The 25,969-nt window shown below is 34.0% G+C and overlaps 2 protein-coding genes across 2 annotated transcripts in view; both read left to right on the top strand.

Annotated features, from left to right (window-relative positions):
- The window catches only part of LOC130047256 (IgGFc-binding protein-like), a 72,097-nt gene extending 58,406 nt beyond the window's left edge, over positions 1-13,691 (top strand). The window contains exons 3-9 of the mRNA XM_056141881.1: positions 977-1,108; positions 3,604-3,726; positions 3,873-4,010; positions 4,239-4,364; positions 5,028-5,153; positions 7,519-7,647; positions 12,286-13,691. Of these exons, the coding sequence (XP_055997856.1) occupies positions 977-1,108; positions 3,604-3,726; positions 3,873-4,010; positions 4,239-4,364; positions 5,028-5,153; positions 7,519-7,647; positions 12,286-13,586 (2,075 nt within the window). The 3' untranslated portion in view covers positions 13,587-13,691. The remainder of the gene's footprint in view (positions 1-976; positions 1,109-3,603; positions 3,727-3,872; positions 4,011-4,238; positions 4,365-5,027; positions 5,154-7,518; positions 7,648-12,285) is intronic.
- A 10,595-nt stretch (positions 13,692-24,286) lies between these two features.
- Positions 24,287-25,969, top strand: part of LOC130046530 (fibrillin-1-like) — a 46,972-nt gene continuing 45,289 nt past the window's right edge. Inside the window, exon 1 of the mRNA XM_056139425.1 lies at positions 24,287-24,345. The gene's annotated coding sequence lies outside the window, so the exon portion shown is untranslated. The remainder of the gene's footprint in view (positions 24,346-25,969) is intronic.

Genomic DNA, 25,969 nt, shown 5'->3' with positions numbered 1-25,969 from the left:
TCCACAATAAATCATAACTTACATTTGCATAGACAAATGTTTATATTATACACTGTCATACCCGTAAAGTTTTTGGAATTGCAAAAGATATAGCATACCGATTTCTAATGCTATCTAATTCCTTTTTATTTGAAACGTTTCGATTTCGCGTGGAAAAATTGCAGTGTAACATTTTACTACGGAGGAGTGAATTGTCGGTATATGTTTGTTTACCTGTGTTGATATTAAAGGGACTGCTTCACCTTTTTGGATTTATTTTTATTTTGATGTCAGATTTTAAAAATATAACTCATTTAATGTTGATCACCAAAATTTGGACCTTCTGAATGCAAGGATAACAGCAGTATTTTATCCTACCTCTGTGTTATGTAAACAAAGACTCGATTATTTTTATGTTTGAAAATAAAGCATTGAATTGTTGGTTTTGTACTTTGAAGCATCCTAATGTTACACAGTCACAAATCTAACTTTTAGATGACACATTTTACTTAAAGAATACTTGACATGTGATAGATATAATAAACTTAGATCGATATTCATTGCTTTTGAAAACTTTGTAAACAATAACATACTGCAAGTTTTGTTTACAAAACAAATAATGGACTTTCTACAATGAGCGTCTATGGTAATGCATGACCTTAATTTTTGTGAGACCTTTTAAACATATTAGACTGTAGATTTTGATTATTAAAAGTGAAAAACAAACTTTTGGCGAAAATCATTAGTGAGTCCTTTTAAGTGATAGATACACATTTTCCATGGTGAAGTTATTCTTCGATTCATTTGGTAATGAAAAAGTCTTTTTTTAAATCCATAAAGTATAGGTCTCATCAGTTAGATGAAACCATGGTATTTCAATTCTGAATACATCATTCCGATTTGTAAGGTGAAAGGTCAAATCGAAATATAAAGTATCAAATTAGATAAGTATCAAGAAGGAAAAACAAATGATTGTATCAAATTTATACTTTTAAAGACATTGATGAATGCAAAAGACGAACAGATAAGTGTGACAAAAAACCAGGATACGCCACTTGTACAAATACAATCGGATCGTACACATGTAAATGCAACATAGGATTTGAAGGAAATGGAGTTGTATGCAGAGGTAAGTCATGTTACATAGTCATTTATTTTCCTTGTAACTAACTCCTCCTCCCCCTCCCTCTTAATCATAAATGTGTTAGAAGTATTCCTACATTTGCATTTTCTGGAAATTGAGTACAAATTTGCTATACTTAATTTTCAGTTAACATGGAAACAATTTTCAGGCATTTTATTTTGAGTCGAAACTGCAGATAATTTTGCATTTAATTCTGTACATGAGGGAAGTAATTTTCGCATCGTAAAATAACAAACACTGCAACAAACAAAACAAACCAGAACATGTAATGTTGTGTTGTATTAATAATACCCTGAGGACGAGAATCCTCAAAATATCGCTGATGTCGCCACTTATTGACATCTTTAAATAAATACAACTGTATTTGTTTTCAAAGCGAATTGTTGCTTTCCATATTTCAGAAATAGGAACACATATTTCGCATCATAAATCTAGATTGTTGTTGGATTATATATATATATATATATATATATATATATATATATATATATATATATTAAAAAAAATAGAATAAACAGTACACAAAGTTAAAATTTCAACACAAGCGCTTTCATTTTATAATCCTCAGGCGTTACATTTCTTTTAATATTTTATACCGGACACTGTGCTTTTTTAAAAACACAATTTGATGGAGAGTACGACAGATGTGTAATCATCCTCCAACCACCACTTGACTTTGAAACAAGCCCTATAGGTGAAATATGCATATTAGACATAGGAGGTTGTAAAAAGGGGCCCACTATCCTTCGCTCTTTAACTTCTTTAAGGATTTTTTCCTGTAACTGATTTTTAAATTGACTAGCTGACCTCAAATTGTCCGAAAACGTGAAAGTTCGAGGACATGTATAATTCAACTTAAAGCCATAAGTAAACCCATGTAATAATTCCTTTGCCACATGCCTGATTGGATATTGGTGCAGATACTGTGCTAAATTAGAGACCCTGATAGGAGTTGAACCGAGCTCCCAGAGGCCTGGGTGCGGCAAATCGAGGGTACTTTTGCGGAATCTTGTGTGCTGGTCGACCCCCTTGTTGGGGCCCCTGTCGTAAAGGTTGTTTAGGACTGAAAGAAGGAGCTTGTTTGTTAACATTGACAGCAAGGGGGCAATTTGTCATTGCATGCTCTGGGCTACATTTAATACAAAGGTGAGCATACGTGCAATGTTTCCTACCACAAAATCCCTGAAAGTTAAACATGTAACACTTATTTACCCCCTGTACTCCTGCAAGTGCCATGTTATGACCCCCAACCATATACATAACCCACAATTATGTGTCTATGGCTGACCATGATTTGGTGGGATCCATTGCTAATTTGAGCCGAAACTGCTCATCATATATTTTCCACCCAGAGGACCTACCAGTTCCCATACGTACATCATGCATGTACTTGGGCATGTCCTGGTATTTACTTGTATGGACAGATGTGAACACACTCAAATAAATGAGAAAAGCGTCCGTCCATTTTTCAGTAGATTTAAATTTAAGAGTATTCTTTAGCTTACTATGCATCTGACCATCATTCCCAATCAGAAAAATTCTCTCGCTAACCGAGTCTTCAATATTTCATTTTTTTAACAACAGAGCCAGGTTTATATATTTTCCCTCTACAATTTTCTGTCTGGTCACTTCATTAACGTTATGCCCCAATGAAAATTGCACTGAATTTACTGGCATGGGGGTAAAACCCCAATCCTGTGACAGAAGTGTATTTGTACCTGTCTCAGAGGGCTGGACTGCATTACTGGACGGTATTTCGTCGCTGGTTATTCCACCCTGCGGAACCGACGGCTCCCTTTGTACCTGGGATTGGGCACCGCTCCCTCGTTGGTTTTCTGCTTCCTCGTTTTTGTCGAACCGGCAGCATGTTTACATCAATTTGAAATAAAAAGAATCTATGTAATTTCTAATAACACGTATGAGAAATCAAGTTTCCGGATTGAAACATAACAGAGATGGGCTTACTATTATTATATATATACATATAGTAAATCATACGTTGATTCGAATACTATCGTAAATAATGATTAGATAAATACACATATTTACAGACAACCTGAAATATGTGTTTATATATATATATATATATATATATATATATATATATATATGTAAAGCTTCTGAAGATTTGAAATGAAAGCGCTAAAGCTTTACTAAACGTCTTCGTGTTTCATTTCTATTTTTTACCTACACTTTTACCGATCATTGCGAAAATTAACTATTATCTGTCTATCTATCTATCTATCTATATATATATATGTAAATCATTTGATACTCTTCCTTTTGAGTTACATATAAGGTCTTTACTTAAATTATCCACTACACAATGTTTTTCATCAGTTTTGTTCATTGATCTTAACTCCATCCATTTCCTTTATCAGACTAAAAATGATTTCTGTCGGCCTTCCCCCTACCATCTAGTGTTCACTTTATACCACCAATGTCAAGATACTTAATATGCGAATTACAATTTGTTCTAGATATCAATGAGTGTGAGAGAGGGACAGACAAATGTCACAGCCGAGCTGATTGCACTAACACAATTGGGTCCTACAATTGTTCATGTCGTACTGGTTTTGAAGGAAGCGGATTTACATGCACAGGTAAAATGATACTACACTCTTCTTTCTCTTTTACATAGTCAAAAATATGATTTGAGGCATTCTTATGTTCTGAGTAAGCTTATAGTTGATTATTGTAATTGAATTAGAGAAGAAATTCTAAGACATCTACGATTCTATTACATTAGATATTAATGAGTGTACAAGAGGGACACACACATGTGATAAACGGAATTCACCGAAACGGGCAACTTGTACCAATACAATCGGATCGTTCACGTGTAAATGCAACACCGGATTTAATGGAAATGGACATACCTGTCGCGGTAAGAAAATGTTTTGTAGAGTAAAACGTATATAGCTTACAAAAGCATTGTACATTTCATCATGTGATAAAAAAAAAACGAGTTAATAAACTGATGCGTCCGCTAGAAGAATATAATTCTAAATAAGTGACTCTTGGTATTGCATATACTGAGAACTCTTTCTAGACAGTTACGTTTTGTTTTCTTATGACTGGAAAAGTCTTTATGACATTAACCTCTGTTTTAAAGACATCAACGAGTGTACAAGCAATACGCACAATTGTCATCGTCCACATGCCGAATGTTCTAACACGATTGGGAGCTTCACCTGCAAGTGTAAGAAAGGATTCCGAGGAGACGGCTACATATGCAGAGGTGAGACTAGGGAATAGAAGACAACTAAAGTGTTCAATATAAGAAGGGAATTAGCAGAACGTTTTCAGTGGTGAAGCTAAAACTGTGAAGTGATATTAGGAAATTCATGTCATAATTGTCTCTATAGTAGGAGTATAAAAAAAACTTGTGATTATTCTCGTATGTGATTGACAATTTTAATGCATATGATGTATAAGTAAATCAGAGTTATGATTATAAAGAGAAGGGCATAATTTTGTCACTTGTACATCAAACAATTCAATCTTTAAACTTTAACAACGAATTGAAAAAATATCCAATTATACATGGGCAGTGGAGGCTATCCACGTGCAACACTTTAAGACATCAATAAAAAGAGTTCTTTTCATGATGATATGAGCTATGTTTATGAAAATGTCAAATGATAGTGAATGTCATGCTTGTTCGCTATATTTCAATTCTAGGTAAACTACTTTCAATATGCCTTCTGTTAGCATTTGCAGTTTACTTGCCAAAGAATTTACAATAGAGATTATACACAGTGGCCTTACACTTTACTTCGCGGTTGTAAAGGAATTTCGATAATATAAAAAGGAGTGAAAACACGACAAGTAATAGTGAAAATGTTCCTTCTTCGTTGATATTTTAAAAATTAATCAATATATTGTCTTTCCCTTTACCAAGACATCGATGAATGCAAGGAAAACACACATAACTGCCACAGACCCCATGCCTGGTGTGACAACACGATTGGTTCCTTTAGATGTGGATGTAAAACAGGCTACACAGGGGATGGGTTCACGTGTACAGGTAAGCATTTCCTATCTTAAATGGGATATACTCTTTCAACTCAACGATGCAAACAAAACTCATGATACAAGTAATTTAGTTGTCATTAAATCCTCAGTATATCTATCACTTAAATTAACTTTTTCTAGATTGATAAATTTAAAATGGCATTATTAATGTCACTTTTCATCCTCTTGTGATGGTGTTTTACTGACAAACTTCTTCTGAGAGCTTTTCTAGTGTATATTTTTTACAGTTTGAAAAAAGTATAGTCAATTAGTTCTTGACTTTTTTTTTCAATAATTCTAATGGTTAAACGTTTGTTTTTTTATATGTAAAGAATTAATGAGATTGATCACTGTTTTTTTTTTTTTTTTTTTTTTTTTTTTTTTTTTTTTTTACATTTACATGAAGAGAAATATGAGAACTAAGTTTTACGTAGAACGATTAAATTAGAAAAGGATCTGAATATGATATTGAAACGCGTGTAAAAATCAGTACAAGGAAGCATTTATTTCTCTGAAATAATTGAGACAGGTAATATACAATATCACATCTGCTGTAGTTTATTTCTCAAAAACTAAAACCCAAATACAAAATATAAAATGCAACAATTATGAATTGTGATTTTAGTGATCGAGAAAGAAACCTTCAGCCTTGCATGATATCAGTTACAAAAAGTGTCTTTTCTTCAAATAATTGATATGTTATTTACAAATATGTTGTGTGTCATAAAAAAATATCAAAATAAAACGATCCGCATGTGCATTCAAATTTTTCGGTGGAGAATTTACTCCTAAACCTTCAAATGATAATGTACTATTGATTGATTAGGATATTGGTTAATAAAGTGTATACCTTTTAACAGTTACAACATCCCTTTGCTTACAAAATCAAAAGTATATTTCTGTAATTAATGTTGTACTCTAACATAAGAACGGACTATCCACTATTTTGATCTCATATTTCTATTTTTTCATATCCCATGTAAATGAAAACAAATGATTAATGTAATTATTTCATTTAAGAGACTATTAGATTTATTAGTCTGTTAGAATTCCCATGGGCACGAATAGAGACTATTAGATTTATTAGTCTGTTAGAATTCCCATGGGCACGAATAGAGACTATTAGATTTATTAGTCTGTTAGAATTCCCATGGGCACGAATTGAGCTCCTTTGTTAGCTGACCTGTTTTTGTATTCCCATGAAACATAATTTATTCAAAAACTTCTACGTGAGAAGAAAAAATATCTTGCTGTGGCCTCTTATTCGACATTTAGATATAACGACGATGTTTTATCTATTAACAATAATAACTTTCATTCATATATCAATTCGATATATCCCTGTGATCTCGAAATAAAAGACACCAAAGTCGTCCACCTCTGTTTCATACTTAGATATATATTTTCATTTATGTAGCAATATTCCATTATCATCTGCATATGGTGATTATGTCTCTCAAATGATTCGATATGAAAGAGCTTGCTCTGCGTATGGTCTTTGTTCAAATCGAGGCAGGCTACTGGCAAACAAGTTGGTGGTGCATGGGTTTCAACACTCTCGTTTAAAGTCAGCATTTCGCAAATTCTATGGTCGTTATAACGATCTAGTTTTCCAATACAACCTATCATTGGGTCAAATGCTGTCTGACGTGTTCCATACTGATTGTTAGGCCGTCCTTGGCACACTGATTTCGACTACAGTAAATTCCGTTTACCTGATCAAGATATTGGGCCCACGGCGGGTGTGACCGGTCGACAGGGAATGCTTCCTGATCCCACCTTTGGTGTATCCGGGGGTCCGTGTTTGCCCTACTATCTATTTTGTATTGCTTGTAGGAGTTATGAGATTAATCACTGTTCGTTATCTTCACCTTTTATCATCATTTTCCCCCCAAACATCATGGCCACATCCTTTTGAACATTGCATGGAACTGGTATTACATTGTAAAAAGTCTTATATAACATTTTACGAGTTTTAGATTATGTCATTCTTGATTTAACAGCAATTGTTGTATTTTATTTGAAATAAGACGACTATAAGTATGCTAGTAAGTAGATGCTCTGTAATTTGAAAAGACTTAGCAAATACATGTATCGATAGTTTCCTTACATTTAATTCTCTTGAAAACTGTTTAAACATATACACTGTTCGTTATCTTCACCTTTCATTAGGTACTGGTATCTAGTTTTAGTTGATTGAAATTAATTTACCACGGAACAAAGAAAAATACTGTAATGGAGAGTTTGAAATATAATGTAGTATCTGGTTCCATACAAAACATTGTTTAAAATCCTATTATATTCCATTCATATAACTGATATCTTAATAATAAACGCGAACTCGGTTGTTTAATGGATGTGATGTGAATTTTTTCCAGCCATTAAATCGTGTAAGGAGGGACGAGATGACTGCAGTAAATACGCTAAGTGCACGGATCTGTCAGTAGGAGGGACTTATTCGTGTGATTGTTTCTTTGGTTTCTTTGGAAATGGAAAAACGTGCACCGGTAAGTATTCGCCTTTAAATTACCTTTTACAAAGTTGCTGTTTGTGCGCGTAAGGTCACAGAAGGTGTAATTCAGCGTCACTATTTGTGTGTAATTGTCCTGTCGTATTCAAATATTTAATATTTATAGCAATTTGAATACGGTAGAGCAGTTTTTCCACTCGAGATAATACTTTTTGCTTGGTTGAACGATTTAAATTCACACCGCCACATGTTTGATAGTTATAATTGGACCTAATTCTGTCAGCAATGCAAATACGTATTTGTGCAAAAAAGATACATCTGTTTGATAAACTACTGGGTTTTGTTTACGTTTTTGACGACTGTAGAATGTTTTTCAGGTGAGTAATTAACATTACAATGCTTATCATTTTTTGGAACATATTGTCCGCCAAAATATATCGCGCTGAAATTATCTGCATACCTATGCGGTAGATAACCAAAGTTTATGCCTGAGGTGAAACAACCGGTTTACTGTATTTTTGAATTTGAGGATGCATTTAATAGGTAAACCATCCTTCTATAGTATAGATTCAAGTTATTCAACATCTTGACCTACAAGTTGGGGGGGGGGGGGCATTATTGTATTTTTCATTCGATGCAAACGTTTTATTTTTAGGGTCTTGTATTGTTTAGATGAAATAATTTGTACACATAAACATTGATCTATATTAATGTATCAACTTCTTCATGTACGAAATGAACCGTGATACCATTATTCGGATAGATGCATATTATATATATATATATGTGTGTGTGTGTGTGTGTGTGTGTGTGTGTGTGTGTGTGTGTGTGTGTGTGTGTGTGAATAATTAAATAAAATATGACAACACGTTGTAAAATGTCCTGTAGTTCATCAACTTGAAAATATTCTGAAATCAGATGGAAAAATAACACATGTCTACGAAAGCCCAGAGGGCTCATTTGAGATTTGAAATTCAAAATACGAGATTCGTATATATATATATATGTTTTAGGAAGCTACCACAGAACACTAATTTATCCACTTAAAAAAAGAGCTTGTCCCATTGATTCATACTGTACATGTATATTCTATGTTTATGTATGTATAATCTCAGGATCCGGTAATTTTGTCCGTAATAGTAATAGCAGGGTTCCATACTGTATCACCCCCTAATAAATATTAGGAAGTGATATAGTATACACCCCTACTATTATTATATTACAGACAAAATTACCGGTTCCTGTGGTACGTAGGCTGATATAATATGAATCAATGGATAAGATAACTTTTAAAACGTGGATAGATTAGTATTCTGTTGTTATCACGCATGTAGGTAAGCTTCACGGAGCCTAAAAGTGTATTTTAAAAAAGAAAAAAGATACAACTTAGATCCGAGATAAATATATATTAATGTTTCGAATTTCCTCCATTGTTTATATATAGATAACTGAAAAAAATCAAACTAGAATCAATTGTTGGAGTGGTATCATCGGTTAATAGGCTTCATATACGATTTCACTTTAAGGTATATTATGAGGTGTATTCGTCATTATTTGACCTGGTTATCCCATACAGTGCAGAATTAATATGTGGGAGCTGGAACAAGTTTTCTGTCCCTTTCCCTTCCCGCCTTCTACGGGCCTGTCTGCATGCTAAGCATACATCTAAACATTTATAGTTTTAGAAGAAAAGTTTCGTTGCTTTGTAAACATACATGCATTAGAAGAATAAGCTTTCTGTCATATTGTAAGTTTATATCCATGTACCCTCTAACCTTTAATCTATCGTGACCTACATTTTCATTGGTTAATTTGGATTTTGAATTTCGAATCTCGCATTTCGAATTTTGAATCTCGAATGAGCCTTCTGGGCATTCGTACATGTCCTCCGAAATTAGAAATTCATTAACAGTAAAAGACAACCAAAAAATCCAAATTTCATAGAAAATCCTATTCCCGAGTCAATAGATGCAAATATCCCCGGTGTGGGACTTGTACATTATATAAAGGAGGGACAAACTTTCAATTTCAACGGAAAGGAATTTATCGTAAATGCGGATATGTCTTGTGGCTCTAAAAATTTAATAAATGTTATTACATGTAGCGGATGTAGACAAATCTATATCGGAGAAACGGGAACAACTCTTAGAGCCAGAATTCGTGTACATATGCAACACATTCAAGTACTGGAATACCGTAAAATAAAACCGAGTGAACATTTAAACGTGTGTGGAAATGGGCATTTTAACGTTTTTCCTTTTTATAAACTTTTCACGGACAATTTAGTGGAAAGGAGAGAAAAAGAAAAATATTTCATTCACTCATTTAGACCAATAGGTTAATGTAAATTCTTTGTATTACATCACAATAATACACTCCAAATGACTCCCTCTGTATTTTGACGTTATTATATTCTTATAGTCATAACAACATAATTTGTTTTTATAAAGTAAAACGTCTGAAGATTTTCTTTAAACTGAAAGCGCTTATGTTTTACAACGTGTTGTCATATTTTATTTCATTTTTTACCGATTGATTACCGGACACTGAGGCAATTTTTCACATTTGGACATATATATAAAAGCAGGAAAATGGGACAAAATTGGAAAAAATCTGAGGAATTCATGGAAAAGATATCTAGATGACTGTTTTATTTTTTGGTAAAAATCCGAAGAAGATCTGATCAAGTTTCACAATTTGTTGAATACGCTCAATCCAAATATCCAGTTTACCATGGACTTCATTAATACTTCAAAGTGATAAAACATGAAACCAACATCCTAAATGATGTATTTTACAAAACAACGGACACACACCAATATTTGAATTTCATATCATGTCATCCTACACACACTAAAACGAATATCCCGTACAATTTGGCCAGAAGGATTTACACTATTGTTATAAATACTAAAGACCAAAGACTGGCGGAATGGAAAATATTTCTTACTGCTCAGAATTATCCGGAAACATTCATTCTTTAAGCCATAAATGAAGCAAAGAATATTCAACAGTATACTCTTAGAACAACAAGAGTAAAAGACCACGATCCTTTCCTTATACCATTTATGACCACTTACAACCCAAAACATATAAATATCTTTTAGGAAGCTAAGAAGAATTTTACAGTTATCGAGCGTGATTTAGAAATTCAGATAATTATTCCCAAATCTGACCTACTCCACAGCCAAAGACAACCATCTTAACTTGAAGAAATTATTAACAAAAGCCAAATTCAATTCAACGCCTGAAAAATACACAGTTTCTATATGTGGTGACTCAAGGTGTGGTACATGTCCCTTCCTGAAAACAGGGCCTTCTATTTCTTTTAAATGCGGACAATGTTTTACTGTAAATGATCACATGTCATGCAAGTCGAAAAACAGCCAGGATGCGTGTCCATCGCCAACAAATTAACGATCCCAGTACAAGAAATACCCCGTGCAGGGAATATTTTCACACCTGTGCTTGAGGCAACTACAGCGTATTTCCATTTTATAAAATTAAAACAGAATCAACGTCCATGAGACTTGCTAAAGAAAATTATTTCATTAAACTGTAAAATTTCATGCTTATTTTGTTCAAGTCACCTTTCCCGAACTTTTGTTTTATAACGTTATGTATCTATAATGTCCTCCTCGGAAAGACTGTCCGGACGTCACAATAGACGTCTCTAAGATAAACTACGTTGTATTCAATGTTTGTATTCACCTGAAGATGGATGTTAAAATCCAGAAAGCACTAGTGATTTGAATATATTTTGGAACTGCATATTTTCCTGCTTTTTTATTTAATTATTTTGACTGCGTGTTATTAACTCTTTCTAATTAGCTATCTATCTATCTATGTATATATAAAGCACAGAAAATTTCACTTTATTTGGATACCCACTTCCGCCCCTACCCGGGGTTGAACTCACGACCTGCGAAACCAAATCTCCTAGCAGCGTGTAATCAACGCGCTAGACCGCTCGACCATCTAGGCAAGTCACAAAACTTGCTTTCGATGACGATGGAATTCTCGCCACGCTGTCACACGCTACACGGTCATTGAGAATGGAAATGGAATACAGTTATTTAACGTATACTTTAAGTGGATCATACATGATACACATTGCATATATATATATATATATATATATATATATATATATATATATAATTTCTGTATTTTGCTTTTTAAAAGAGGGTGTTCTCTTAGTTTCAAGAACTCGTGCCCAATCCTTTTGTCTTTCTAAAACATCTTGACAATAACATATGTTCAATTCAATTCAACAGATTTTCTATGCGTACAAAAACATATTTAAAGAGTATACAAATAATCCTGCAGACCTATTATCTGTTGTATTTGGTAGTCGCCCCACGATTGTACTGAAATGTAACCCCCTGTTATCTCGGTAATCTTGTTTCATAATGCTCTGTAGATTCTAAACGATTTTCTTACATTAAATATATTTTACGGTTAATTTTTTTTCGTATTTGATCATTAAATTGTAGCAAACTGTGCTCTGTGTTTCCAATTCCTGAGATTGCATTTACAGAAAATTATGATTTAATTTTTTTTAAAAGTTTACTATCCACAAAATTCTACAAAATGGATACCTACCGAAAATACACGTTACAGCTGTATATAGTATTTGGTAAAGGTACTGATAACACCTTTTGTCTCATTGTAGGTAGTCGAGGACGTCAATTTCTTGTACTCTTCATGAAGAACATTGATCCTCCAACAGAAACGAAACCTAAACCAAAGTTCGCAGAGATTTATATCGCGTCCGTAGATAAATCAGATGTCAAAGTTTCTTCCTCTGGCGCATTGTCATCAAAGATAAAGGCAGAGATAAATCAGAGATTGTCAATGACACCGAATTCGCAGAAAATATTAAGGATAACACATGAAATTCGAGCCAATGATTTCAAAGTGGAGAACAAGGCTGTAATGGTGGAAACAACTGGAGTGACGTCAGTGTTTGCACTGAATCATGACGGATTCACCTCTGACAGTACCCTCATCTTACCGATAGACAGACTGGGTACCAAGTACATTGTACCTTCTACAGAACCGCACAATAGCCGTATCTCAGATTACAACAGCCAAATTGCATTTGCGGCTGCAAAAGACAGAACGCGTGTGACCGTGACACTGAAACTCAAAAGTGGACAATCCATTGAATATCAAGGCAAACGGTATAGGGATGGGGGCGAAATTATAGTCACTTTAAATAAATACCAGACCTTTGAATTAGCACATAATGGGGATCTGACGGGCACCATGATTTTTGCAAATAATCCTGTGGCTGTTTTCTCTGGAAATCGATGTAACAAACTCAATCGTTATGGTTACTGCAGTCATCTGGTGGAGCAAATTCCACCTGTAGAAAGCCTTGATGATGTATATGTTGTTCCTCCACATGTTGATAGAAGTGGCACCCAGATACGGGTGGTGGCTGCTCATGGTGGATCCACAACTTTCTCGTACACAGTAGACAAATCCAAAAGTACTAAGACTATCGGCACATACCAAAACTTTGATATCAAAGTAACAGGAAAACAGACAGTAGTGGTAGAAGCCAAGCAACAGGTGCTTGTTTTGAGTTTTGCTCTTGCCGCATTCAGATCCTCACACGGAGACCCTTACATGACAATGGTACCCGGAGTTAATCAGTATGTCCATCAGTATCACATCGCCGTACCGCAAGGATTTGAGCAGAACTATTTGGTCATGATTGTCCAAAAAAGTTCCAGATCCAGTTTGCTGTTGGATAACGACAGTATAAGTTCTGCAAATGTCGCATCAGAGAGTACTGTTAACGTGAAAGGCACGGATTACGTCGTCTTAACAGTAAAAAATGTGAAGTCGGGCGGTCACCGTGTGGAAACGAAGGACAAGTCCCGTTTCGGTCTGATGGTTTATGGTCATAGTCACGACGATGGATACGGTTTTGCAGCTAACATCCTTGGACAAGGGAAAATTTAAATTTTGAAAATGTACATCGGGTTATTTGACTGTAATTCCACTGGTTATTAAATTGCTAGGAAATCAATTTCATGTCGAACAATAATAAATCTGCATGAAGAGTAAGTCTTTTCTTTATATTGAAAAAGGTAGCAGAGTTTTAAGCATAAGCATTGCTGAATGCACACAGTTTGGTTGAATATTGAATAACCATTGAAAAATGGCTTTAAATACAGATCTTTCTTACTGTATAACTTGCATGACTATGTCATCTGCAAGTATAATCAAATAAAATCTATCAACAACAGTTCAAAAGAAATAGTGATTAATTTGATAATTTTGATATGGCTTAAATTGATAAAATAACATTTGACAATGGATTTTAAAATTCATTGACACAATAATGATTGTATAATTAGAGTATGACACGTGTAATTTCAAGATCCTCTATGATGACTGATAATGTGTCAAGAAAAGATGAAAAATGTATTCTCATTCTAAAGATGCTCATTTTGTTTATTTCCGTCTATTGGAAGATCATTTACTGATTTATTGGTATTCCACCAGCTTTAGGTGAAGTGCAGTATTGGATCTAGAATTTGTTTAATGGGAAGTGCGATCCAGGTTTGTATCTTTTGTGCTCAAGAAAGAGAGATTGAAGACCCCAAAAGAGGCACAAAATTACCTTTTTAAAAGAGATGTATGAGCAAAGGAGGAGAGTTGCAACCGCCAACAACTATATTTTGTATCTTTTATACAAGTACGATTTATGAGATGGATCGCTGTTCATTATTAATACCATGCCTTATGTTAATATGGTGATTGCATCAGTCCATAAGTCTTCAGTGACTCCAATTAACTGTGGCTGTCAGCTAAAACAAGTCCCCGTACTTCCGGTAAAACTCTGAAAGTGGAAGACATTTCGTTTTGTCATACATATAAGTCACTAAATTGGTTTGTCACTACTGTAAGAATGATCCTCAAATGAATAAAATGATTATGAATTCTGCCAGAACACCAAAGTTTACATTTCATGATAGTACATCCATTCTGTGTTTTCAATTTCTGCGGTTGCGTATACTATATATACTTTTGAGCATCTTGATATATTTTGCGATTGTAATTTTTGCGAATTTCTATCCGCAAATTCGGCAAAAAAAAGTGTACAGCCGCAGACAATACCTTTTATACGGTACATATACTCCTTCTTAAAATGATCACAAATTTAAAGTACGAAAAATGAAGCTAACGAACAGTTATCAGTCTCATAAATACCGTAATGCATATATTTAATTTAGTAAATAATTGAGTGACATTAAATATACAGGAATATTACTTTGAATTCTAAATATCACGTAAGGTATTCAAAGTATAACGCTGTATGACGTGTTCTATACCAATAGTAAGGCCGTTCTTGGCACACTGATTTTGACTACAGAGTACCCCGTTTTCCTGATCAAGATATAGAGCTGATGGCGGTTGTGAATTTAGTTGCAATTTATTACTGTTCATCATAACATACACCATGTGCCCCGTCTGCTGGACAGAGGACCTAGATAGAGAAATTAACCGTGCCTTCTCATGTGACGATGCAGAAATTATCATTACTAGTGATTTTAATGTGGACTTGTTCAAAGGTTCCCACAAATCTGGACATATGCTTTAGAAGAATAACAACCCCAACCAAGGTAACTAACACCTCAAGTGCCCTTATTGATCAATTTTATGAAAGGTGAAGACAACGAACAGCGATCAATTTCACAACTCCTATAAGCAATACAAAGTGGAGAGCTGGGCAAACACGGAGCCCTGGGTACACCTGAGGTGAGACCAAGTGCCCAGGAGGAGCAATCATCCCCGTCGACTGATCACACCCGCCGTGTTACTGATAATCCATTATATCTTTAAACTGATAAATCAGATAGCGTGTGTGAAATTAACAAACCCTTTACTGCTATCTCTGACCACTACCATATCTGTGTCACTAGAAAAAAAGCACGCAGCAAAAACGAAATCATATAGAAATTGAATATCGCGACTTTAAAAAGTTTAATGAAAGTAACTTTCTAGAAGACTCACAACAAGTAGAATTTAACAATCGCCTCCTAATGCATGATTCATATGACATTTTGACTGAATTTTGTAAAGTTTTAAATAGATTTCTTGACAAACATGCGAACATTAAAATTAAAACTAAGCGGGTAAAGAGCAAAATCTGTCCAATATGGCTAAACATATGAAATTAAAGATGCTGAACCTTTACACTTATGTGACACTTACCATAAGATTGATTGATTAATTTTATATTGTTTAACGTCTCTCTCGAGAATTTTTCACACATATGGAGACGTCACCATTGCCGGTGAAGGGCTGCAAAATGTAGGCCTATGTTTGGTGCTCATGGCCTTTGAGCAGGGAGGGATCTTTATCGTACCACACCTGTTGTGACATGGAACCTCGGTTTTTGCGGTCTCATACGAAAGACCGCCTCGTCTAGTCACCTCTTACGACAAGCAAAGGGTACTGAGGACCCATTTTAACTCGGATCCCCACGAGAAATGAAAAGTAAACTATATCGGAAGAAAGTAAAGTATTAAAGACAACGCAAAATCATCATATTACAAAACAGCAATTGAAGAAAGTTCTAATCCTAAAGAAATGTAGAAACATGTAAACCAGCTATCATCTAATTCTAATAACCTTCACACGTGTTTTCTATCGGGGCAATTCTAGATGACTTGCACACTTACATGTACATAGGGAATACCTTTGATTTTCATGTTGTTGATATGTCAAGTAAGCTTTTACAAGGCTTGCCGAAACATCAATGTGACTCAAATATTTCAAAGCAATTTGTTAAGTTAAAACTTGATGATGATACCATTTCTGGTATTCATTTCAAATTATTTTTTATAGTTTCACTTGCTTCATCTTAAAAGGTAATTATGAACTGCTTTTAATGCATTGTAGCAATTTTATTTCTTCATTTTTTAATATAATGTTATTATTCCCAATTAGTTCTAAATAATATCAAAGTTAAAACTGGAAACCTACACCTTAAGGTTAAAATTGTTGAAGATTCTCACGAGTGCATACCACATGGTATTCAGCAAGGTCTGGATCTAAAGTTACATAAAGAAATAAAAAGATCAACGCATCGTGAAAATGCACAAGTAGATTTATTTAGTTTACTTCAGCTGGGACACTACGATGCCCCTCCTCTTCAATGAATCAATATGAAGTTAAAGCTGACATGAATTAATAAATACGTACACCTTTCTCATCTTATCCGCCATATTTCTCTCAGGTAGCCTAATTTACTCAACCCGTATATACCCCAAATGTGATTGTCACACCTGAGTGATTTTTCTAGGTGGACTCGACCAGTGCACATTTCCGATACTAATATATAGGGAATGCGAAACAAATAAAATCACATTTTAAAACATTATGCTTTGCTCAAAATTACAAAATATTTATTGTATACCAATGCAACATTCCGAAAGTTTAGATAATTTAGGAAAAAAATGCAAAAAAAGGAAGCTTTTCTTGCATACTTGCAAGTGCATGCAAGTATTTGCAGTTTCTTATGAAAAAAATTCGGAGAAATCATTTGCCAATTACATACTGATAGAATGGAATAAGCAAAGAGCATAAAATATATTATTTATATCAATTCTTGCAAAATACAGGTCCATGCCATATGCATAATATGTAATGCACATGGCGTATTCGCCAAAAAAAAAAAAAAAACCCACCGTATCAAATACGGACGTTTATTCAACAGGTATCGGAGATGTGCACTTACCGTAAATATTAGATTCTCTTTATTCTGATAAATCCACGAAACAAAATGATAAACTCCATTTGTATCTCGTTAGAACTTTACAACAAGTTGTCATTCCATTATACAGACTGCGACACACTTCACCCGTGCCAAACAGGGTGTCTTCAATCAGGGGAGATGTCAGAGTCGAAAATATTTCCTGTATTGAATGCTTGTCTGGTCGAGGTTTTGCAGTTTATAGAAATCGGGAATCTAATCATATACACTGAGCATCTGTTGGTATATATTGCGTACTCAATTCAAAATTTATCGATGATCATATACAAATTTGGATATACAAATAAGGGAATAATGATCAAAAATATACATCTGTTTAAAAATGCGGGTATTACATTTGCAATCCATAATAAACAGTTGATTACACAAAGACACATATAAAAGGAAATGTATAAACGAAAATACAGTTTTATTGTTTCTTTGGGAACCACATAATTATTTACGGTCTCTGTTTGTCCGTATTCATTGATTGAACAGGAGAGAGAGAGAGAGAGAGAGAGAGAGAGAGAGAGAGAGAGAGAGAGAGAGAGAGAGAGAGAGAGAGAGAGAGACTGTCCTACTTCGATGTACAATATATCATTTCACAGAAGGAAAGAAAATTGATCACTGATATAATAGTAAGCTTCCAAGCATTGAAACATTCCAGCTATTTAAAAATTTGTTATTGACAATATATTAAAAACTTACAGGAGTTGATGTTTATAATTGAATTCATTACAAATTTTAAAAAAAATATATCAGTTTAAACTGTGCATGTAGAAAATACTGACTTTGTATGTTAAAATAATGGGAAAAAGTAAATTGTCAAAAAAGTGGGGAGAGCAGACCAGCTCAGCCTCCCTGCCCACCCCAACCCCCTGTGTACGTGCCTGAAACAACATATCAATTCGTGTTGAAAGAAAGGTGCATATCTGCATTTCATTAAATTCCAAAGGAGCTCGAATTTATGTGTTCCCCTATTTATTATTTTGTATGCAAGATTCGTTCCCGAATTTAGAATCATGCTTTCAGTCAGAGCAGAAATGAATTCATTTTGAAGTACATCTAGTTTGAATGCAAATGTGGGGTTCAATCTTTTAATTTCATCAGATTCATTAGAGCCCCCTCCCTCAAACTATGCAGCTTTGTTTTTATTGATATCTAAATCGGCATATGAATCCGGATATAAATTATATAGTGTTTTTTCGTGATCATATAGATATCGATACGAGAAAATATTTATACTCTTGCCTTTTGCATATCCTACTAATGCATTACAGTAGATTGACACTGTATCATATCAAATAAAACCTCAACACGAATTTTACTGATTTATGAATACTAACATCTTATCGAATACATCTGAATTTGAAATTTCGACGTACAGCGGTATGTCTATTTTCAGAATATATCAATTGTGCCAGATCTACGAAATGAAAATAATCCTTATGGCATGTTACAGAAACGTTAAAACACACATATGCTATAGTCCTGCAATGCATGCATGCGATTTTTTTTAATACATGTATTTATGTATTCGTGAATGAAGTTTCTACGCTTACATGTAAAACTGTCTTGGCCTTTATGCATTTTGTTTTGTGATTTTGGTTTACCATTCCTTACACTGTGTAAATGAAGGAAAAACTTGGTAAAGGGTGCAATTCTACACCATATAATTAGTATGCATGCATGTGTTGAAAAGCAAAATGTACATGTAATAACCAGACATGTATCGTCATTTTTCATGGGGGGGGGGGGGTACAACAGGAAGAAAAAAAAAGGAAAATTGGATTCTTAAAAATTTCTTGCCATTCAAAATAATAATTAAAAAAGATGAATGAAAACAGCAATAAAATAAAACAAAAAACCCAAACAAACCAAGATGTTTTATCTGATGTTCAAAGTCCTAATGTGGGAGTGAAGGGTTAAAAGAGTCTTTTACTTTGACTGCCTCAATAATTTCCCCCTACACTTCATTTTCTTCCGTCGTTGGGGATAGGATGGGGTGGTTAGAGTCCTTTACTATGAGTGCCTCATACTATCTTCATTTTCTTAATTGGTGGTGGTGTGTGTCTTCTACTATTATATCAGAACTTTCAAGCTGGGGTCAAGTTTGGGGGGGGGGGGTGTCACCCAATATATTTTTTACTTGCATTACAAAATAACGGCCTCTCACTTTTGTCGGCGCGGGTTCGAAACCCGCTCGCGCCGGTAAGTGAGAAAGTTTCCCAGTTTACTTTCAGAAGGTCGGTGGTCTCTTCCCAGGTACATTGTATCTGGTTTCTCTCTTCCACCAACAAAAACTGGGCGCCACCAGATAACTGAAAAATTGGTTGAGTGTGGCGGAAAACATAAAAAAACAAACAAAACAAAAAAAATGGATATTGTTATCAAAGGTGGGGGACAGACACTCTTGTCCCCTCCCCTTGATTCTATGTACCTTTGTATTTGGGAGAGGGCCTACATAGGCTATGCCTGTTGAGTTTCTCAATAAAATATGTTTAAATAAAAAAAAAATTATATGTGCTTGATAACTACGCATATGATAAACTCAATTATTGCATTACTACAATTTGCGTCGAGTTCAACGCAGAATGTAATAAAGCAATTTGGCATAGATATATAAGATCTATTGAGCGCCGAATTAGCATAAAATGAAGTAATTGAAAATAATATTATTTAAAGATATGTTTAATTTTTAATTATTGCGTGCTTTAAATGCAAGGTGAAGATAACGAACAGTGATCAATCTCATAACTCCTACAAGCAATACAAAATAGATAGTTGGGCAAACACGGACCCCTGGACACACCAGAGGTGGGATCAGGTGCCTAGGAGGAGTAAGCATCCCCTGCCGACCGGTCACACCCGCCGCGAGCCCCACATCCTGACCAGGCAAACGGAGTTATCCGCAGTCAAAATCAGTGTGCCAAGAATCAAATAAATCTGTATTATCAATTAATGAGAGCAATATTGAGTTACTGTTCTCTTATATTGAATTAAAGATATCATTTGTCTTAATAAGAGCGCGATTATTACAAGATCATCGTTTGAATCCCCCTTCTCTCTCTCTCTCTCTCTCTCTCTCTCTCTCTCTCTCTCTTCCCATACACTCGCGCAGTGTTGTATGTGCAAATTATCTATGCACAAACAATTTATGTACCTAAATGATTTCCTGATTTATAAATCTGCAATACTCTGACAAGTAAATCATACGGTATAAGGATTCATGCACAATACAGGGTAAATATTATACTCTGATACTTCCCAAGATAGCTGATCGGCACGGGCTAAGTGTGTCGCAGTCTGTACAATGGATAATGTTGTTTACTGTTGGAATACAAATGGAGTGTATCGTTTTGTTTCATGGATTATGCTAATAAAGGGAGTTTTACTACTACTTTGAGTATTTTCGACAAGTGTACACGTACATCTTCGGTCCTTTACTGATATTACGAGTAGACCCAGGTAAATAGTAATCCACATTCGATGCTTTTTCATGGCGAGCATACATGACCATGTCTTCTTTATACGTACAGTAGCATTTATGTACATTGTATTTGCATTTTGCTTGAAGTAAGTGTGAATGGTATAGATTTTATACCCTTTGCTTATTCCATTTCATCAATAGATCTAGATAATAGATGAAATATTTCTCCGCGTTTTTGTATAGTTTTGACATATTTATTGCAAATGTACGCACATTCACGTAAAGAAAAGGCATTCTATATTTATTTATCCAAAGCTTTTAGAATGATTTACTACTGTACGAAATGTTTATTGTAATTTTTAGCACTGCATGGTGTTTCAAAACGTGATTTCATTTCTTCTTGATGTCCTATAAATTAGTGTCGGAGATGTACGAGCTACCTGTCGAAGCTACCCGCACAAGTAAATCGAAGACACTCACTGATGTGAAGTGAAGCGTAGCAAAACTCGTCCCCTTATATACCATGCGAACCCTGATACATATAACAATAGAATATCCAACTAATATGGCGGATTAGCAAAGAAATATGGCGGACATATAGAATTATACTATATTTATTAATTCATGTCAGCTTTAAGAAGGAATAACAATGCTTTTGGGATTATGTTGTTGTTTTTTTTACAGACAAAGGTATACCAGGCACAAAGAATGGGAATCTCCACGTTTTAAAAAAAACCTCGATTTTCAATCAAAATCCTGCCAATATGCATGCATACATGTTATGTATACAAATTATCCAAATAAGATACAAATCAAAGAATTTCAATTGACGCATAGATTTAAACTGGAATTTCTGGGTGTTTTTTTTTTTTTTACGCTTCTTCATCAATATAGGATCTTTCAGCCTCAAATCAGCTTTCTTTTGATTACTTGATACAGACATTAATGTATTAATGCAATCTTTTGATTAGCAAAATAACTCAAAATATCAATTCCACTTTTGGTAATCGTACTTATACTCCAACTGGTGTGTCCTTCAACTCGAGATTCAGATATATCGACGACGTTTTATCTATTAACAATTATTATCATTATTATTTTCATTATTATTATTGTACATCTATATAGAGCTTTATTTAATTAAGACAATTACCCTAAAGCTCTTTACATGTAAAACAACAAAAACAATTTCATTGATATGTCGATTCTATGAAGTCAAAATAGAAGACACAACAAAGACCTCCACATCTGCCTTGTAGTTGGAGATTTTACTGAAAATAAATATTAATGGCCAACTAGCAACTTAACTCTATGACAAACGGATTGATTTCAGCTTCTCCACCATCAACTTTCCATATTTATGTAGCAACATTCCATTATCACCTGCATTTGGTGTTTATATCTCTCAATTCATTTGATACACAAGATATTTTCTGAGTATGAAGACTTTTTAAATCGAGGCAGGCTACTGACATATATTTCTTTTCGTTTTTCAAATACAAAAATTGCATTATATTGTTTCGAATTCGTTGATTCAGTTTTTCATGGTTCCTGAATGATTTTGTACTGTCAACATTTTGCTATTCTTCATTGAGCATATTGTTGCATTGTAATTTTATCAGGTACTACTTTATTATTCGCAGTTATTTGTAATTCAGGGTATTTAAATTCGTGTTCGATTCTTGAATTAGCTACGACCAGTAAGTTCTATAAGATGTCCGATTCCGACGCAAGTTCTCCACGTGGCAACCCGGGTAGCCTGAGAAGTGAGTTTATTGATATCCATGTATCGATTTTATCTACTCAACATATAGGAGTCAGACCCGAACCTAGAAGCCAAAATTCTGTTCCAACAGACCTATCCAACGCCGAAGCTTTTCAATTATTTTCCTTCAAATTGGACGCAGCCTTGGCTGAAAATAAGAAAAGTTATTTCAAAGGGAGTTCGACGCAAGAAATTCTACTACTCAGACAAGAGAAAACACCTCGGATTGCAATGTAGATCATCATCGTGAGAGGTACAATTATTTTGTTGACGTAGAATCAGATTTGGAAAATGATATCAATTTTGCTAAAGACACTATTAACAGATTAATGATTAAAATTAAAGAGCAGAAAAAGATTCTAAAGATAGCCGACAAGTATGGTTGGGATGGAGCGCGTGAGTGCAAAGATAACCCGATCACAGAAAATTTGTAAGACAGTTCTCGACTTTGCCAATGTGAGGCTAGTGCTAAAAGGAAAAGAACTGATAAGAACAATGATTTTCGTGTCTTTTAGCAAATCCTTTCAGCAACCCAGATACTCTCCCTTTGGTCCATACTACAAGTAAGTTTTTAGTAATGATTTTTTAAAGTTATTTTCCCAGCTTAGAGCTGAGTCTGGTTGAGAGTCGCGTTTGTTGTATGATATATATATATATATATATATATATATATATATATATATAAGCACTAAAGTTCCAACAACACCCGATACCTCAAAATGTTGGATCCACAACATGGATACAAGGTGAAATACAAAAAAAATATACAAAGTACTAAAATGATCAAAGACACGAACACACAGATTGTCAAATTTTCGGGACGAACGAAAAGAATTACATAATATCGCCAATATCAACAGAGAATAATAACAGAAACTACACATATATACATCTAGCACTACAACTACACTAAGAACTATGCTACAACTACACTAACTACACTGCATGTCCTAATTCGCTCCACTTTTGACATTGATTGGCAAGCCTAAAGACCAAAAAACATGTAGTCTGCGTTGCAAATACATTTGTGCTTTGTATATATATATATATACGATAATAAAAGTCAAGAAACACAGAACTCGAATAACATTTGTTCATATTATTATCATTGTAAAATCTCAGTGTTCTTACAAACATCTTGCCGTTTCTTAGCGATTAAATAATTTGAAAATGTTTTTAACGTTTAACTGATGTAAATCAAATGTATTTCATACTCTTGATTATTATACAACGTTTGGAGTATATTGTGTAGAATTTCTGTGAATATAAAATGAGAAAAGTTTTTAATCGAATTCAACAATTTATGCAACATGCTTAATAAATGCAATCTTTGTATACGAATATATTTTCATTTTCTTATCAAATTCACGGGAAGAAACACAAGATAATATAGCATTACCTATTCAGTTTTTATCGTTCCTTGCTAAACTAGTTAAGATTTTATATCAAACTTGCATTGTTTGTTTAAATTTTAAATTAGCTACGTATGAAGAAATTGGTAATATATGATTTTATAACTTTCAATATTTATGAAAAATGAAATTTTATGTAACAAGATGTGAATCAATAGATGAATAAATATAAATTTACAGGACAAGCAAAATATCGATATGAACATTTTGCTGCTCAGTTTTTTGTGAAATAGTAATGACGATATTGCGTGTGAGCACACAGACTGGGGGTGGTAGCGGCTGAGGGGTATCAGTCACGCGACATTACCTTCAGATCGGCGTAGTTTCACTTAGTGGTGTATCTAAAAGGGGTAAGAATCGATATGTTTTGATCTATTTCCTTATCATCAACACAATGTATCATTATCTGAATTTATTCATAATATATCCTATCGCGAAAATGGCTTCACTACAAATTTTTCATTAAGTCAGAGAAAATTAATTTTTTTAACAAAACTCAATATGAATGGAGAAATAAATTTTGATGCATATTTATGTACAAAATGTTTTCAATCTATCAATGCAATATGATATCATTTCCTATAAATTGTATCAGTTCTGAATCTGTATTTTAGGTTGAGAAAACAATGAAATTCAAGGAACACTCTTAATTTTAATTAATCTTAATAAATATTTAATTTGAAAATTTAAGAATTGTGTAACTCGTGCGACAGATACATGTAAATGTATTCTGAGTGATTGGTTGAAAGTGTAGAAATTGTCATCAGATAGATTCCTGTTTTAGATATGCATCAGTAATCATTGTCGTTTTAATATGTTAAAATTTAGTATTCAATTAGTCAGTATCTTTCTGTTTTGTGATTTCATTGAGAACATGACAATTGAATATCAGCTCTCTATAATCATCAAACAGTACATATATCACCTGGCCATGATGTCTCATCATATTCAATGGCAATTGTTGTCTGTAGTCATTACCCAACAACTTCCTTTTTACAACAAGCTCAGTTTCAGGAAGTGAATGGTTGCCAAGGAAACCATGCCCTTTATTTTTCACTAATCTATCGTTCATAATAAAGATCAGAATTCCAATTTATGCACTTTTAAAATTGTTCTCAGTCATATTTTTGCGCTGTGGAATAGCAAGATGTCATCAAATGTAATAAATACAAATTATATCTTCCTATCAACATAAGATCATTTTATAAGAAGATAATGTTGAATCAGTATATCATTGATCAAAACTTTAGGTAATTTGACACTGTACCAAAAGTCTGAAAAAGTGGTTGAAATGGCACTTTTGATACTCAAATTTATCATCTTTTCACACTGAGATTGAAATGTTGTATTATAGTAATAGAAAAAATTAGAATGCTCTAGGGTTATTGAACTCGCAAGCCCGTGCATTTTGACAGCCAACGAGTGCCAATATTATAAGTTCAATAACACTTTTATTATATAGTTAGTAGTAAAATTATATCCCTTTTCACTCAAAATACTCCAAAATAGACGAGAATTCATCAATATTAGCATCTAAGATGAAAGTGTGCAATATTAGCATCAAGCTCCGGTCAGCTCAGTATATTCCGTTCCGCTACAACTCCAATATCATCGCTGCCACAGGCTTTCAGATATGAACCCAAACTTCCACCAGAGTTCGTTTGCTCACAAACCATTCGTAGGTGACGTAATGAGGCCTCGACGGGGAGTTTGATATGAACCGTGTTGACGGCATGACGTCACAGTTGCAAAAGCGCGGTAAATTACAAAGCTGATGTTTAGAAAAAAATGTATGACATTCGCGATCATTCAATTTCATTGTGCACGTTGTGGTTCCTTAATGTCGATATCGTTTCCCTTGTATCTAATAGATTATCAAGTCTTAGATTATCATTTTCTTTCAATTCTTCAAATAAATATTCATAGACCGTTATTAATAACGTACTATATTTAATCAATGAAAGAGAAGGTAAG

Source organism: Ostrea edulis, chromosome 6 (assembly GCF_947568905.1).
Source record: "Ostrea edulis chromosome 6, xbOstEdul1.1, whole genome shotgun sequence".
NCBI lineage: Eukaryota > Metazoa > Mollusca > Bivalvia > Ostreida > Ostreidae > Ostrea > Ostrea edulis.
Note: the sequence above shows the minus strand (reverse complement) of the source record. Positions and strands in the feature narration are given on the sequence as shown.